At 36.3% G+C, this 16,395-nt stretch overlaps 1 protein-coding gene across 1 annotated transcript; it reads right to left on the minus strand.

Moving 5' to 3' along the window:
- Nucleotides 1-7,507: 7,507 nt before the first annotated feature.
- On the minus strand, nt 7,508-8,316 carry LOC306905139 (C-C motif chemokine 13-like). Its single transcript, XM_079475541.1, has 3 exons — nt 8,135-8,316; nt 7,920-8,031; nt 7,508-7,829 (listed from the first exon to the last, which is right to left on the minus strand). The coding sequence occupies exons 1-3, from the start codon at nt 8,202-8,204 to the stop codon at nt 7,700-7,702; spliced, it is 312 nt and encodes a 103-aa protein (XP_079331667.1). The 5' UTR covers nt 8,205-8,316; the 3' UTR covers nt 7,508-7,699.
- Nucleotides 8,317-16,395: the final 8,079 nt, after the last annotated feature.

The following is a 16,395-nucleotide window of genomic DNA, read 5'->3' on the forward strand; positions in this document are numbered from 1 at the left end:
CACTTGCCATTTCCCGTCAGGAAGCTTCGAGCATCCTTTTTTTATGTAGAGGGTATGCTTTCATTGTTGTTTTTGGAAGCCTACCATTGGTCTGAGCCTATAGATTAACATTGGTTAGAAACTGGTCCATTATTTGGCCGAACGGATTTATCAACAATTGCTGCAGACTCAATCTTCAGATTCGTGCGGAGATAAAAGCTGTTTTTAGTGTAAACTAAATGTAAAATATGCTTTTTTGTGGTGTAACTGTCAATGTGGTAATGACACTACAACTTCTTAAGGGGGTTATGAGGGGTCGTACAGGGCATACAATGTGGATATGAGCGTAGGTTCTGCTCCTGGGATGGAAAAACGGCAACAGTCAATCAATATCATCTCAGGCTGTTGACATTTTAAGGACACACATGCACTCTTGATGTAATGATATTCTGTCAGTCTTTGGATGCTCACGCAATTCCTCACCAGTGCGGTTTATCTGCTCTATTCTTATGTCCCTCAACAAATATGGACTAGTTGATGGATATTTCTTCATAAATATTCAAAAAGATGAACCCTAAACTCATTTGCTGTTCGATTGCCTAGCAACAGGGTGGTATATGGTTCATATAAAATGATGTAAAATGAAAAAGTACAACAGAAAATATGACAATTATTAAGGTCATTCTCGTATTTGGGTCGCTATGTATATTTTGCAATCCATGTGGTTTTACAAACCATAAAACAAAGCACTACCACAAACACAAAATATACCCTAATCAAATTCTATAGAATATTATTGCCTTTTGATGTGAAATCCGAATAAAAACACATCCTTTTGTACTCTGCAAAAGAGACTGGTGTGGGATCTGTGTTTGTGACCACCTGTTTGGTCTCATGTTATGTCTGGTACATCAAATCTGTTGGATGCACACTGGCAGTCATCTGAATACTCGCAGACTGTCTGCTCGACGCGTGGCTGTTGATAATTTTGGAATAAAATATTCCATCCGCAGCCTTGAGACAAACAAACAGAAGCACATGTCCGATGTACTTTCAGTGGCTTGGTAAGAGATTTAAAAAGCTTTCAGGCTAAAGGTGCATTAAACAGCTACTAAAGCAAATCAAATGCAGCAGATTTGAGAATAAAGAAACATTGAATAAGCCTAAGTGTCTTCAAGCCATTCAACCTATTGTCAGGTTTTAAATGTATGCATTTGGAAGACACTTTTTTTATCCAAAGCAACATGTAGTGCATTCAAGCTATACATTTTATCAATATTTTAATATGCGTTCTCTGTAAAGGTTATTATGTATTATTGATGCAAGATCTACAGTGAACAGTAAATGCACTCACACTCAAATAATTTATCATAATTAAATGCTTTTTCTTAGATGATTTGCCCGCTTAATATTGGTTATACAGTAGGCCTATAGGCTATATTAATACATTCTTTAGACAATCAGTAAACCTCAAAGTGCCATAACTCTAAAATGGTGGGTTATTTTCAACCCAATTATTGAGTTAGATTAACCCTAAACATTTTTAGATTTGCCCCAACCATGGATTTAAATAGCCCTTCATTTTAATTTGAAAGAACCCAATGGTTGGGTTCGTCCCTTTCTGACTCGATGCTGGGTTACGCATTTTTAAAGAGTGAATCTTATTGGCTTAGTCAACGTACTGTTTGAAGAAGATTTTTTTCTGCTGCAGGCTATAATTTACTTGTAGCTTTGTTATTGTACAACAACTGAACTAAAATGCACGTTTCTTTAAGTATCTCCGTTGAAATAGATTCGTTATGCAATAGCGACCACTAGTGGTCAGAAGGGTAACTGTCTGATTTAAATAGTATGAGCTGAGAAGAGTGATATGTCTCAATGAGTCCAAAGTGTCCTTTTCTACCTTTATACAGTGATTCTTTCCATTGTGATTTTGTTCACTTGTTTACTTATTTTACATAATGTTTACTAATTATGTTGGTATTGATGATATGATCAAATTATCGTGATATAATGACTTTTTTAAAAGAGAATGGAAAACCCCTGAAAATTAAAAGGACAATTATGTTTTGTGGACAAAGAGTGAAGAATAAAATGTTTCTTTTAGGGAATCAACTAGGAGAGCAAAAAAAACCAGATGTTTTGGCAGTGATGTTACAAGCCTGAATAAAAGATGTGGGAAAGGGGCGGATTAACACGTCAAACAGCCACAGTTTCACACTGTGCGTACTATCAACCTCACAACTGCCGCTGACAGTCTCAACATGCTATTCATGTGGCTATCATTACTCAATCAAAAGGGCCTTTTAGGGACACATCTTTGCTTTGTTTAATGCACAGTTGTATTTTTATCTTTTATTAAATGACATGTCTGTGTTCTTTCATTAGAAACAAGTTTATGTAGCATTTAATATCTTTTCACTTGTATGGTTTGGGATTTGCAGGAGGGCAGAAACTGTTTTTACATGCTTGATATTTATGACTAAAGGGTTTAACATGACATCACTGCAGCCTTATTTGCTCTTAAGATAAAAACAAACGAATGTGCCTACATTTGGATTGAGGTTCATGCAATACTTCAGATTTTAATTAGTCTAGGATGAGACCGAAGTATCCTTAAGTGTTTTAATATAATGTTTAATATGCGTAGCTAAAAAAGAGCAAGGACGAACAAAAGGGAATGCCAAAAATCAATCTTAAAACAGAGTACATGCATAGATGCAGTTTTTTGCACAATATAAGCTGCAATTAAAGATATTAAAAGTGCTTTCCAGGAAATCTCTCATAATGGAGACAGAAAATAAATAAAAAAGTACCAGCAGTGGTGAAGAATTGCGTACATGTTGGACCATAGTGTGCAATACGTGAAAATTCCAGCAAGTAAAAACTGCAGTTCCGGTGTCCTTTTGCGCATATATACAGTATATAATCTTTACAGATACAATATTTGCTACTTTTGAAGCCTTAATACTATCGCCAGAAGACTACACGATGCTATAAACAAACTACACTATGGTCGCTTGATATCAACGTCACCACCACCAATCCTCTTTAAACTTGATTTAAATCTTGTTCCCTGGTAAGTAATATCTCAGTGAATGAATCCCCAACAATGCTTTTAGACATTTGTGCCCACGTTGCATTATGTGTGAGATTTAAATGCGAGATGACGTGTAACGTCCCCGCCAAAGGCAGTTGTCGCTTTTAGCAACTTATTAGCAACCGCCATTTTAAAGACACAATAAAGGTTTAAAAAAAATCACACGCAGGTTATAACTGGTGTAATAGATTCAAACATGAAAATATTTAGAGGTTTTGTCAGCTACAGACCATTTTTCAGGCGATTAACCAAAAGCTCATTCAAAAAACCCATAGACTTTGGGACAATGGAACCAGAAGTGGGGCTGTTTATTGGTTGGCCACCGGTTACCAATTTGTAATTTATCAAGCCCTTAAAAAGAAAAACAAAGATAAAGACAGACCTTTACTGAGAGTCACTGAGGTGAAACCAAAGAGCAGAAGACAGGTGGTGCTTACCATGTGGTCAGTTGTTATCTCTGTTTTTTGCTGGTGTTCATGCATATGGTCATCTCACAAATACGTTTTACTTAAACAAATGTGTGTTTTTCCACTCTGTAAGGTTTAGGTAGGTTCATGAGAAACAAGTGGCGTAGAGTTAGTACTTCCTGTGTAATATCCTGAGCGCATCACGTCAGAAATGTACTTTCAACTTCCCTTTTGCATATTAGTCTATTTAACTAATTAGTAAATGTAATTTAAGTTAATGTCTGTGGTTTCTCCATCGTCCGTATCTTAATCTGTCACAGAAATAACAACAGTAAATCTCTAGATTATGTTTTAACAGCATATCTTTATTTATGGAGATAAAGACATGTTTGTGGAGTCGGCTTGAGCTGATTTGCCAACAAGAATATAGTTCAGTGAATTCAGTAGCCCCCACTGTAACTGCATCCAACAGATCATCTTTGGATTCGACGGAACAGCAGATTCGCAGCATGAGTTGGCATCTAAAAAATCCGCAGTAATGTCACACAAAACAAACTAAGTTAACCCTGTCAGTTAGACAAGTCTTGCTGTCTAAGTCGTCTTTCTGGCGCCAAAAGAAAGGGTGCAGAGAAGTGGCGATAAACTGAGCAGCACATTGTAGTAAAAAGGAAAAACAATTTCACAAGTATACCGAAGTCTTGGATGCGAGACCTCTTGAGACCCCAGACACACTCGGTGTATCAAAACTTTGTGCTTCAGTCTGGTTCTTACCTTATGGTTTTAGACAAGAACACAATCTACTTTATTTCTAACTTAATGAAGGTGGTCAATTAACCAGCCATTATTATTTTGACATGATATTCTCACCATTCTTTAAAATATATAGCTTAAATGTGAATGTATTCTAACACTGTTCATTTAAAGTGCCTGTATAATTACGGTATATAATAATCTTTTAAAAGAGTGTGAAAACCAAAGAGCTTCTTAAACCTGCCCTCTGACATCTTAGCAATACTACAGTTTAGAATGAGGTGAAATTTACATAAATTGTGATTTAATACAGCTCATAAATACAAAGTACAAGGAATGAGGAAAAAATATGCTTTATTTTCAGCAATGTCCTATCAAAACCTTTCTGATGTTTCTGATGTCAGTTTGGCATTCCCAGCAGTCGGCACCATTTTCAAAGATGTCCACATATCAGTTGTTCTCATGACGCCTGCAGAACTGAGTAGACCTACAGCGTGCAGAGAAAACAATTATTGCTTTGGGAGACAGAACTCAGGAGCAGGACTGAACACACCACAAGAGATCTTACCAGAGGTGTGATTCTAGTTCCAGCTTTGGTTCTGGCTCCAATGCTGCCATTGGTTCCTGTTCAGACTCTGGTTCAGGCTCTGGCACTGGTGCCTTCTTTGGTTCTGGTTCCTTCTCTGAATCTAGCACTGGCTCCAGTACTGGCATTAGTTCCTGCTCAGACTCTGGTTCAGGCTCTGGCACTGGTGCCTTCTTTGGTTCTGGTTCCTTCTCTGAATCTAGCACTGGCTCCAGTACTGGCATTAGTTCCTGCTCAGACTCTGGTTCAGGTTCTGACACCAGTGGCATCTTTGGTCTGGGCTTTGACTTAGTCAAATCTTGTTTAGGCTCCGGGAAGCTTATTTCCCATTTTGTTACAGAGAAAGACAGAAATGAATTAAAATTCCATGTAAACTACCATAATTGTTTAACATTTTGACATGTATTCTTTTGGAAATAAATGTAATTATTTTCTGCAGTTAAGCATTGTTATGTTGGAAACTGAATTATTTTCTTCTTTCTAATATTACAGTTATTTGTAACATTATCAGTTTTTCTACAAAGATGGCATTGTGTGTTAATGTGTTTATGTATTCACATTTTGTATGACTTGTGTTGCTTGTTATTGTAGTTGTACACTTATACGTAAAATAAATAGACCTCTCATACAACTGCTTTTATCATGTTAAACATTTCCATTTGTAATTGTTTAAGGTCAGGAATAATGTATAATTTAAGTAAAAAACTAATAATTTACACAAACTAGTGCCTATATATTTTTTTACTGTTGAATCCATTTAAATAATTCAAAATACCATACATTGTTTTCAGTAGAAGAATAAAACACGTTTAGAGTCTGTTACAAGCATTTAAAATGAAAAGCAAAACTAATTTTAGTGGAACAAAGACTGTACCATCGCATTGTTAAGTCTCCTGATGTTTCTTCCATGGTGCGAACATCCACCAGTTTCTTTAGTCGCTGCACCCATATCTCGTTCGGGTTAACACAAATCTCTTTTTGCTTTTTGGTGATGAAACTAGATTTTCCAAAAATATGTTCATAACAGATTTAAAATTGCATAAGTTATAATAAACAGATGAAAAACTTACACGATTCCACTCCTGGGACATTCAAGATGGGTTGTATAGTAACTCTCAATATGCCTTGATGGGATTCTTAGTTTGGTGAACGCAAGGCAGCATCTATGAAGACTTTGGTAGTCTGCAGGAAAAATACAAAGGTTAAAAATGTAAGTTTATAATTCAGTTATTTATGTGCAATTAAAGATTTAGGCTTATTAAATGACCTGTTCTGTATCGTTATTATAAAAGAACATTAAAGACAAAGATGAAAGAAACGCACATTGAGAATAACTAAGATCAGCTGAGTAGAGAGCAAAAACTGTAAGAAAGGTGATGAAGATCATGTTGGACTCGTTCTCTTTGTGCTTGCATATGATCATCTCGCCTTCATCCGCTGTATATGTTTGACCATTTCTTTCTCTCTATGTTTTGTCCAAACAGGAACAAGTGACATTGCGTGCTTTAAAACCCTGTTGTCTATGTAGGCTTAGAGCAGGAAATGGTTAACTTTACCTATTTTTGTTGGTAAAAAGTAGTGGTTGCAAGTGATAGTCTTTAGTGTTGTTGGTAGGGTGGCCCAATCACGATAGCAAAATAAATCCAATTGGATTAATACCCCTAGCACCTTTAAATTGTTCAGTTTTCAAGACGAATAAAACTAAAAGGAATTTATGCGTGCCAGAATGTTTTGTATTAGGATTGTAATTGTTTTAACCAAGAGCTTATATGCATCATGTTTGTAAAGAGTGCAAATGTAAAACAACTACGTGAACTTTACTCCCTTTACTGTGAATTCCGTTTTTTTGTACAATTGCTTACACATTAATAGTGATACTTGAGGCACATTCTGTGAAACTAAATGCAAAACTGCAAACTTTGAGTGGCCCAGCCAGAGCCCAGACTTGAACCCATCTTGAACATCTCTGGAGAGATCTGAAAATGGCTGTGCACCAACACGCCCCATCCAACCTGATGGGGCTTGAGAGATCTTGCAAAGGGCTCTGAATATTTTCCGGATGCACTGTACACACACGATCTGTGTACTGAAAGTTATTTTTAAATATTAAAATATATTCAAAAATAAAAAAGTGAAGTGAATATAATTGGTTTGAGGCATCAGATAATGTTTGGGCCCACTGAAAAAAGTTACTAGCAGAAGACTGTAGCATTGTTAGGCTACATACGTTTATAATTCAGTAAAGTTTGGCAGTTGTATTGTAATCTGAATGTGAGCATTATACACGTATACCTGTTTCTCTTTGTCGTTATAGTTCTCTTCGTGTTTATTCTCTGGCAGGAGATAATCAATAAAGAGAATACAGCCCATGTGAAATGATCAGAAATGAAACTTTAATCACTTTCGTCTTGATCTGTCTATATAGAACAATGCACATTCTCCCAGAGTCTGCAGAGTTTTAGCTTTGGTTGGTGTTACTTAATTTTTTTTTTCACAACAATTAATTTCAAACAATTATTCCGATTTTCTTGCAGTAGCGCTGTGGACCACCTAGGGGTCTCAGAGCCACTGTTAAAGACCCCTGATTGTTTTTGTAATGAAATTTTGTTGCTGCTACTAAGATTGTCACTTGATAAATGATTCAAATTTATATTTATTTGACAATTAAGAAAATGACTAAGATCGTAAGGGTTTTATATATTTTTTATTGGTGAAACAGTAGTTATGTTAACATTTCAATGTAAAAAAATAAACTTAAATATAATTTGATTAGATTATAACATGTTCAAAACCGTTTAAGAAGTACCTACATTTTAAGGTACTAAGCTTACAAATTTGTCTATTTTAAAGACGTTTAAAAGCATGAAGCGTCACATTTTAATCACTGTCCCCAGAGCTGTCCGCTGATGTCTCTTTCAGGGTGCGAGCATCCACCAGATTCTTCAGTCTCTGGACCCATCTCTCGTTCGGGTCAGCACAGATCTCCTTTGGAGCTTTGGTGATGAAACTGTATTTTTAAAAAATAAGATATTTCTTTATTTTACATGACAGATTTATTATTGCTATTCATTCTAATGAACACAGAACGAAAACTTACATGATTCCACTCCTGTGGCATTCAAGATGGGTTGTATGGTAACTCTCAATCTGCTTTAATGGGATTCTCACATTGGAAAAAGAAAAGCAGCATTTATCAGGACCTTGGCTGACTACAGGAAAAATAAAGAGGTACAGTCATGTTAGTTTTTAAATCATTTAAAAATAACATTTAAGGAAAAAGTTGAATCAATATAGATTAATAAAAAGACATACATTGGGTGCTTGCCAGCGAGCAGAGGGCGAAGAGAGAGAGACAGGCGATGAAGATGCAGTGTAGCCTCATGTTTGTCAGTGTCGTTGTTGATCAGTGGATCTTGATGTGCCGTCGGTGACTGATCGTCTTGGGTATGATCACCTCACAGATTCTGTCCGCTTTATATTGTGTCCGCTTTTACACTTTTGGGGCTGTACTTTCTCCACTACAGAAACTTCTGGGGTTCGGTCAAACGAGGAACATGTGACATCACAGACCTGGGGAAAAAACATGATGTGGTCTGCAGAGGTAGTACGTCCTGTACCCCTCCCCATTTCTGTGAACCTGCCTAAATTGCTGACAAAGGTAACCTCACAAACGTGGCTGATTTGTGTTTGTCATATATCATAGCTGTTTGGTCTTTCCAAGCACACTCCAAATGAAGGTTCAATGTTATGAGGGACCCTCACGGGGACCCCACTTACATTTCAAATAAGTCAAGCTTGTTTTATGCATTAATTCTTTCTTCTGCATTTTGCGTTTTCACATTCTGCCCCGTGTTCTTAAGTGCAGTGCATTGCAAAAAAGTCCCTTTCTGCAGATGAATACTGGAACATGAGTCTGGGGCTCATGCGATGCAGGAAATGGTTTGTTTTACTGGTGGGTGAAGGTGGAACGTGGTTGGACTGAAAGTGTTTTGTGTGGTTAACAGATCTGCACACAGTGTCTCATGAACTCAGTTAATATCTACAGTTATTGAGTTTATACCACACAAAAAGATCACGCTCGTGGTTTGCTATCATGTGTAACATCAATTTTAGCTTACGGCATAAAATAGTTCACCTCTATTAAAATTCCTTCATGTACTAACCTCATGTCGCTCCTAACATGTATGACTTTATTTTGTGTTTTTTAAAGGGGAGATTTTTAAGAATGTTGGTATCCAACCAACATTGTATTGACTTTTTAAAAGTCATACAGGTTTTGAATGACATTAGGGAAAATTATGACAGAATTCATTGAGATTGCATGCTTAAGTAACAATTAATATTTTTCTAACCTTATTTTGTTTCTTATTATCATTTTGTAAAAATTCCTTTGGTAAATAATTCCCACACATTAGAGCTATTCTGCGGGGTCATTGGTCCACTGTATCGCTTGGTCTCGCTTTCCTGTGGCTCAGTGGTTAGAGCAAAATTGCTAGCAATGCCAAGGTCATGGGTTCGACCCCAGGGGATTGCAGATACTCAGATAGTATAATGCAGTGCAAGTCATCTCCCAAATGCATAAATGTAAATGTCTCGCATTATGTAACTTCCTCAACCCCCCATAGTTATTCTCTATAAACATTTTATCGGTTTAAACAACGGAAAAAACTTTTCTGTCGAAGAATTAAAGACGACTGGATTTTTATATTTATGTAATTCGATGCACTATGAACCACCTCAGCACGCCAAGTATTTCTCTGCTAAGATAAATATTCACTTTGTTTGTTACAATGCTGACATCCTCAAATTGTTTAGAACCACAACTTCACCACAAAAACAAAGACTCATTAAATGACATGATCAACACAGCCTAGCAATGCAAAATGTGCATTATAGTAACTTGTTATGAACATCATATCAGTGCGTTTTTTTATTTTCTTGCTTAAAATTTGTTTTTATAAAGGTTAACTCAAAAGCTTTTTTCCTTGTTTGAAAAGGTAGAATCTTCCAAAAACTCGAAAAATATATGGTAACACTTTACAGTCAGTTCCTGAGCATTGCATATCATGAACATAAACACTTAAAAACACTTTTACATTATTCACTGTTAAATTGCTTTGGTGTTGTTTTCTCATACTCATACCCAACCTTATTTCCAATAGCAATACATACTACACACATAGACAATACAAACTATAAAAAGCCAGTTAAAAAAGCCAGTTTTACAAATGTTTCGTCATACTCGACTGGTATCGTACTACAGTATAACCAGGGTTTGACATCAACATTATCATAACATTCTGAGAATCATCTAACCGACATGTAAATTTATACATCAGATTTCTCTTTCTGTTTGTCCATCCATCATCTTATATGTTATTGTCTGTGTGTGTAAATGTACATTAAATGAAAAAAGATTAATAATCTCTGACTCATGCATGTGAAGATGTGGGTTTTTGCAAAAGCAAGATATGGAACCACAGAGCTCGAAATAGAACCACAGAGGAGAGGGGGGGGGGGGTTGATGGCACATCGATGAGAACTGACATTGTAATTTTTCCTTTCCACCACATAGTTACCTGGTATTCAAATGCGATTTAATTTCTCTCTCTCTCTCTCTCTCTCTCTCTCTCTCTCTCTCTCTCTCTCTCTCTCTCTCTCTCTCTCTCTCTCTCTCTCTCTCTCTCTCTCTCTCTCTCTCTCTCTCTCTCTCTCCTCTCTCTCTCTCTCCTCTCTCTCTCTCTCTCTCTCTCTCTCTCTCTCCTCTCTCTCCTCTCTCTCTCTCTCTCTCTCTCTCTCTCTCTCTCTATATATATATATATATATATATATTTAATATGCCATATACTTTTTTCATAATGTTCATCTCTTATTCACTTTTGAGTGACTAATATATTTAGTCTATCTATCCATCCATCCATCCATCCATCCATCCATATATATATATTCTTTATATAAATTGAATAAATTAAGTTGTAAGGTTAAGTTGTATATACTATATACTATAACAACCTATATGTAACATTTTTGATAGACATAAGTCTATATATAAATAATGACAAACCTAACTCGCCACTGAGATGCTGTATGCCACTAGAACAGATTTGACTTATGATAAAATGCGTCCAAATATGTTGAAGATTTCCAAGAAAATAAGCAAATAAGAAAAAAGCATCCACTGGGTTAAATCATAGAGGCAGTTTTACAGGAGAGCCACTAGGCAGAGCTGTTACACTTACATGTCAAATCCTGTGGTCCTTTCAACTAGTAGTGTTTAAAGCAGTCTTCACCATAACTAGAATATTTATAAACGAAACATTTCAGTGGGAAATAATTGTATTTTACATCACGATCATCAACAACATTTTGATTTTATCAGAATGTATATTGCCTACTGCACAGGACACGGTTGGTTACTGAAGCTATGAAATAATAATCGAGTTATTACACAAATGATATAATAATATTTACATTGATAAGCCAAATGATGGATTATATTACATCAATGTATTTATTCATATTAATTACATTCATATATTGGACTTTTCTCGTGTCAGCTGTAACCATCACATTTTGAAATCGTATGATGAAACGGCTTTCAAAAGAAAAGAAACACATCCTGTCACGCTCGTAGGCTATTTGTCTTTTCACGCAGGATACAGGACACTGATAAAAGTTCTAGGAAAACAGGAATATGTACCTTTTTAAAGAGTACAGTCTGTATTTTTGACTTTCCTTAATCCTTTCTTATCTGTTCATGTTTTGCTGTTAGATACACTGTGGTCGTCTACTGTAGGAATGTCGTTCTTTTACTTAATGGATGCTGTTCGTCATTGTTATCAATGTACATGCTTACCTCTCAAATGCACAGTTATGAGAAGGAGAACGTCCAGTGTTCACGTGAACCTAAATGTATCACCCCCCTCTAGATTTCACAATAAAATAAACCATATGTTGTTGCATACGAGTTTGCTAATGTCACATTATTGCATTTCTTACTTGAGATCTTTTTAAGCATTTTTGTTCTACCAACTCAGAATATCTGAACATAAAAGAAAGGAAAACCCTACAGAAATGCGGAATACAGTAAGTGACGGCTCGCCATAATATAACACTTTTGAATCTCTTGATGTGGTTGAATTATCTTTATAAATGTCTCCGTTTTCTAACACCAACTTAAATTTCTTAAAAGTTACTGAGAGAGAAAAGCCACAAAAGAAACTCCCATCTGCCCACATGGTTTCATCCCAGGTCATGGGAAATTTCTTAACAAAGATGACTTCTACTCAAATGCAATGCGCTAGGATGTATTCAAGTACACAGGAGATGGGTAAACATCTCCATAAGAGGTATTTTGTCCATTGTTGGCAAATAGTGAGTCTGACTCGCCCAACACTCTCATTTGCCAACAATGCAGTGATTTTGGCAAATCATAGAAAATTGGGCTAACTAAGCTTGATTGGTCAATTAGAGAAAAAATACACTTAACGCTTTCTTTTGCTTATACTAAAAAGTATACAGTATATTGATACAGTCATGCTAGTTCATTTCTTTTATTATTAAAGTTTGAAAACATGAATAGAAACCTGCAAGATGTGTGTGATGTACTCATGTAACTCAAAAACAGGCTGTTGTGATTTTATTTCTTTTATTTAAAAAAAATGCTTACAAAAGGACACTTGGAGCAATCTTTCAAAACATGTTCAAATATACAAATCAGCCTCTTGATATAGGAGCAGTTTGACCCAGGAGAACACAGCTGGGTGTTCTTTCAGCCGAGCACAAGTGAGTTTGGAAAAATATCTCATGAGACGAAACTTAAAACAATGTAAACAGATCCTGACAAGAGAATTATAAGATCAACACTGAAACATCCCAGATATGGGTGGTTTTAATGTTTTGGAAAATGATGTTCAACATTACAAGTCAAATCGTTCTCAGTTTATTTTCAAACAGAGAATTTATTAAGTAAATTAAAGGGTATAGATTATGCATCCATTTTTTATTAGATTTATTGTTTTTGTATCGCATGTTCCAATAACACTGCAAATGCGTACCCAGAAAACTGCATCAATGGATCATAATGCTTCCCTTTCTCTCAGACGTATCAGATGACTCCCTCTTCTCCAAAAAACGCTTTCAATATTTGTCTTAATTTAACCCTCATGCACGTATAACCTCGTTGGTTTTCTTAAATGAGTCTATAGCTATAAATATGCCAGAGGAAAAAAGTACATGTTGAACTTTGCCTATGCACGCGGGGCTTTTGCGACCCTCTCCGTTCCATCCTCCGCACATGCCTGTTTATTAAAGGTCAAAGGTCAATCTCCCTCGCCCACATTTTAGTGCGAGCGCACCTTTAACGTTTTGCTTCTAGTGAGCATTCTTCCGTGACGTTTCTAAGAAAAGTGCCTCAGCGTGTTTTGGCTGGTTGCAGATACTGCAGTTGTGTACACGATCATACAGAAAGTAGAAGACATCTCAGTTGAAACAGATACTCAGTCAAACTCTAAGACGTGGCAGTGAGGGGCAAGACTGTGCCAGGCACAACTTCATAGTTTTGAACTGATTCAATACAAGATGAAGATAGTAAACATGTGTGATTTAAGATTTGTGTTTTGAAAAACCTAAAATGAAGGACGTCTTAATATATATATATATATATACAGTATATATTAATATTAATTTGTATGAAATGAGACAACGGGCAAAAAATCTGTAACTACAACAGCCGCAGGCTACAAGTTATCATGTGATAATCGCCACAACAGGAAGTTTGAGTGATGCCTCATAACAGACTAGAGCTCAGAAATGTGAGCTGGTGATAAACCTGAATGGACTATTGTATCTAGGCATGAGTGGGCTGGGTTGTATACTTGTCCGAGAGAGACAGAACACTGACCTTGGGTGTCCTTCACTCATTCTAAGGAGAAAAGTTCAACACTCGGCCACGGCCAGAAAAGGCTCACCATCTCTGGACATTGTGCTCCTAAACCACTGCATCCTGTTTTTCTTTCGAAAGAGAATAATGTATGCAATCATGCAGATGTCACTATGTCAGAGTGTATGTATAAATAAAGCTGTTTATGGATTTATGAAAGCTATTTTGGGTTGCTTAAGCTGTGCGAAACGGTGATGTAAAGAAGAAAAGGTTTCGTAAACACAGCACAGATAAGAGATTATTCACGTCTAATCTGAGGGTGAATTATTGAATGCATCATTTTATTTTACAGGTCTATACGTAATGCTTTTTCTCGTATGCAATATTTAGTAGTTTACAGCATCCTACAGAGTTTTTTTTGTAATTTAGGATTCAGCCCCGGTTTCACAGACAAGTCTTATCTTAAAACAGGGCTATGACTTTGTTAAATTAGGATATTCAAGTCGCTTTTAATGAAACGCCTTGAACAGAAACATAACTGAGACAAAACGATGGCAATATTTAAAGATATGGCTGGGCAATTTGTTTTCTGTTAAAACAGATCAAACTTTCATTTTAGTCTGGGACTTTAGTCTGTGAACCCAGGCAAAAAGGTTTCATCTCAATATTGTTCTCAATATTCTTAAATCCTTTAGGGACTGTGTGTTATTTCCTCAGATTCACTTTGTTTGCAAATGAAAATAAAGGTTTTGTTGTATTTGTTCATGTTTTATATTAGGTAATGTCCTGAGCTTTCAGCAAGCCTCTCCCCTGACTTGTAATGAAAACATTTCTCTTGGAATCAAAGCAGTAGGTGTGTTATTCTTTGTCGTGCATTAGGGGGAGACAAATACAAACACCAACAACACAATTATGACTCGGTACATGAGTAGGTTGAGTGCTTAGACTGTTCTCTTTTCTAGATTAAACCAACACCATTGAAATACCAGTGGGAAAAAAATCTGTTTTATTAATATGACAAACACTGAATATTATAAAAAAATGTAAAATATAAATGTATTTAGAGAGTTTAACACATCTTTTTCTGTATATTTACATACCCTTACACTCTTCCAAACCTGCATGTTTTTTTTGTTAAACACGTTTTTCTTAAAAACTGTCTTTAACTGGAAAAATCTTTTTTCCAGTTGTTTAAAATCTTTTTCAAAAGGCGTGGTCAAGGTTTTCTAAATTTCACAAATGCGTGTTAAAAAAGACTGCTGCCAAAAGTGATTGAGCCAAATTAAAAATGTGTATGTTACCATCCACTATTGAAAAGTATTACTTGGATTTGTTTTTATAGTGCTGTTACAGCTTAAAGGATGAAAAAACATCACAGTCTGTAACCTGTGTATATATTCCAAGCCATACAACCGCTTATCCTTCATCCGTTTTTACACCAAAACATGCACATGAGTAAATTGAATTAACCAAGTAAACAATGGCTATTTTTGTGTGAGCTATTCCTTAAAAAGACATCCTCACATAGTCGAGAGTACACACATTTCTGAAGCATCTTCAGGTCACAGTGCTGAGTAACACATGCACTTGTGAGTCCTCGTGCTCGGGGGTTCAGGGCCAGTACCACCTCACTGCTGGCCAGCTCATATTCAACTTTGTCCACTGAGGGTCCGCGATAAACAATTAGCAATCTGATGTGAGCAACGTCCTTAATACCCGTGACACATTCCTTCAGTCAAGACACCCTGTCTCCATATATCATCTATTCAATGTGATGGGATTTCTTTCCACATGCCCTTGTATATTAACCAACCGGAAAACTGTCTGGTCCACAGCAAAACATTTCATTTAAGACCTGCACCTGCAGTTGTCATACTTCAGAAACTTTAGAGATTTTTAAACAAATTGACCCGGTGCAAGAATGTGTTCAGCCCCTTTAAATCTCTCTCTCTTTCATTTGACTTGACAGGTCAAAATATGTTGTTCGGGTGCCGGTTTCATAACATGGAATAATTGTGAACAGACGTGAGAGCAGCAGTTTCTCATTTTTATTAGAACTATTATGTGCGTTTAGACTCTTCGCAGCTACATTCCTTTTTAACTCATGGATCTTATCAGCGTTATTAATGGTCTTTAGTTCATAAGAAGCACTGATTTCTAATATCCTTATCTTGAAAACCATATACAACTCTGTCAAAAATGATTGAATTCTTGATGATAAGAAAATACTGCGGTTTTATTTTTTATTCCGTGTCTGCTTGGGAACGCAATCTTATATTTGTTTGGAGGTTTTACTCTGAATCACAAAATGCTTGGAACGTATTGTTCTGCTTGTTTTGATGCACCTTTTGGAAGCACTTTCTAAAACGTTGAAAGCTCTTCTCATGACCTCATAGTTTCTCTCTCAGACACACACACTCCCCCTCATTCACACGGACATCCAGATATATACAGGCACGCACATACGATACAGATGTTGTCCTTAACCAGCTGTGATGGAGAGCTTCTCTTCCTGCGGGATTCGACTACAGCGGTGGATGTTTAGAGGTTTTGCATCAGGGAAATCTTCCTCTTAAACATGGGAAGGATTCAAGGCCAGCGAGGTCCGGCTTGTGGACAACCTTGATGACAAGATGTCATCTCTATCATGAGTCGAGTCATTATTTTATTGTAAAATATTTGCTACTCAAAG

This window comes from Barbatula barbatula (assembly GCF_947034865.1).
Source record: "Barbatula barbatula genome assembly, chromosome: 15".
Classification (NCBI taxonomy): domain Eukaryota; kingdom Metazoa; phylum Chordata; class Actinopteri; order Cypriniformes; family Nemacheilidae; genus Barbatula; species Barbatula barbatula.

Bases quoted from the DNA above. Each gene is read 5' to 3' on its own strand.
- LOC306905139 (XM_079475541.1), bottom strand. From the start codon at position 8,204: ATGAGGCTACACTGCATCTTCATCGCCTGTCTCTCTCTCTTCGCCCTC. The intron at 8,032-8,134 runs GTATGTCTTTTT...TTTTTCCTGTAG, and splicing joins CTCGCTGGCAAGCACCCAAT to TCAGCCAAGGTCCTGATAAA. The intron at 7,830-7,919 runs GTAAGTTTTCGT...TTAAAAATACAG, and splicing joins TGCCACAGGAGTGGAATCAT to TTTCATCACCAAAGCTCCAA.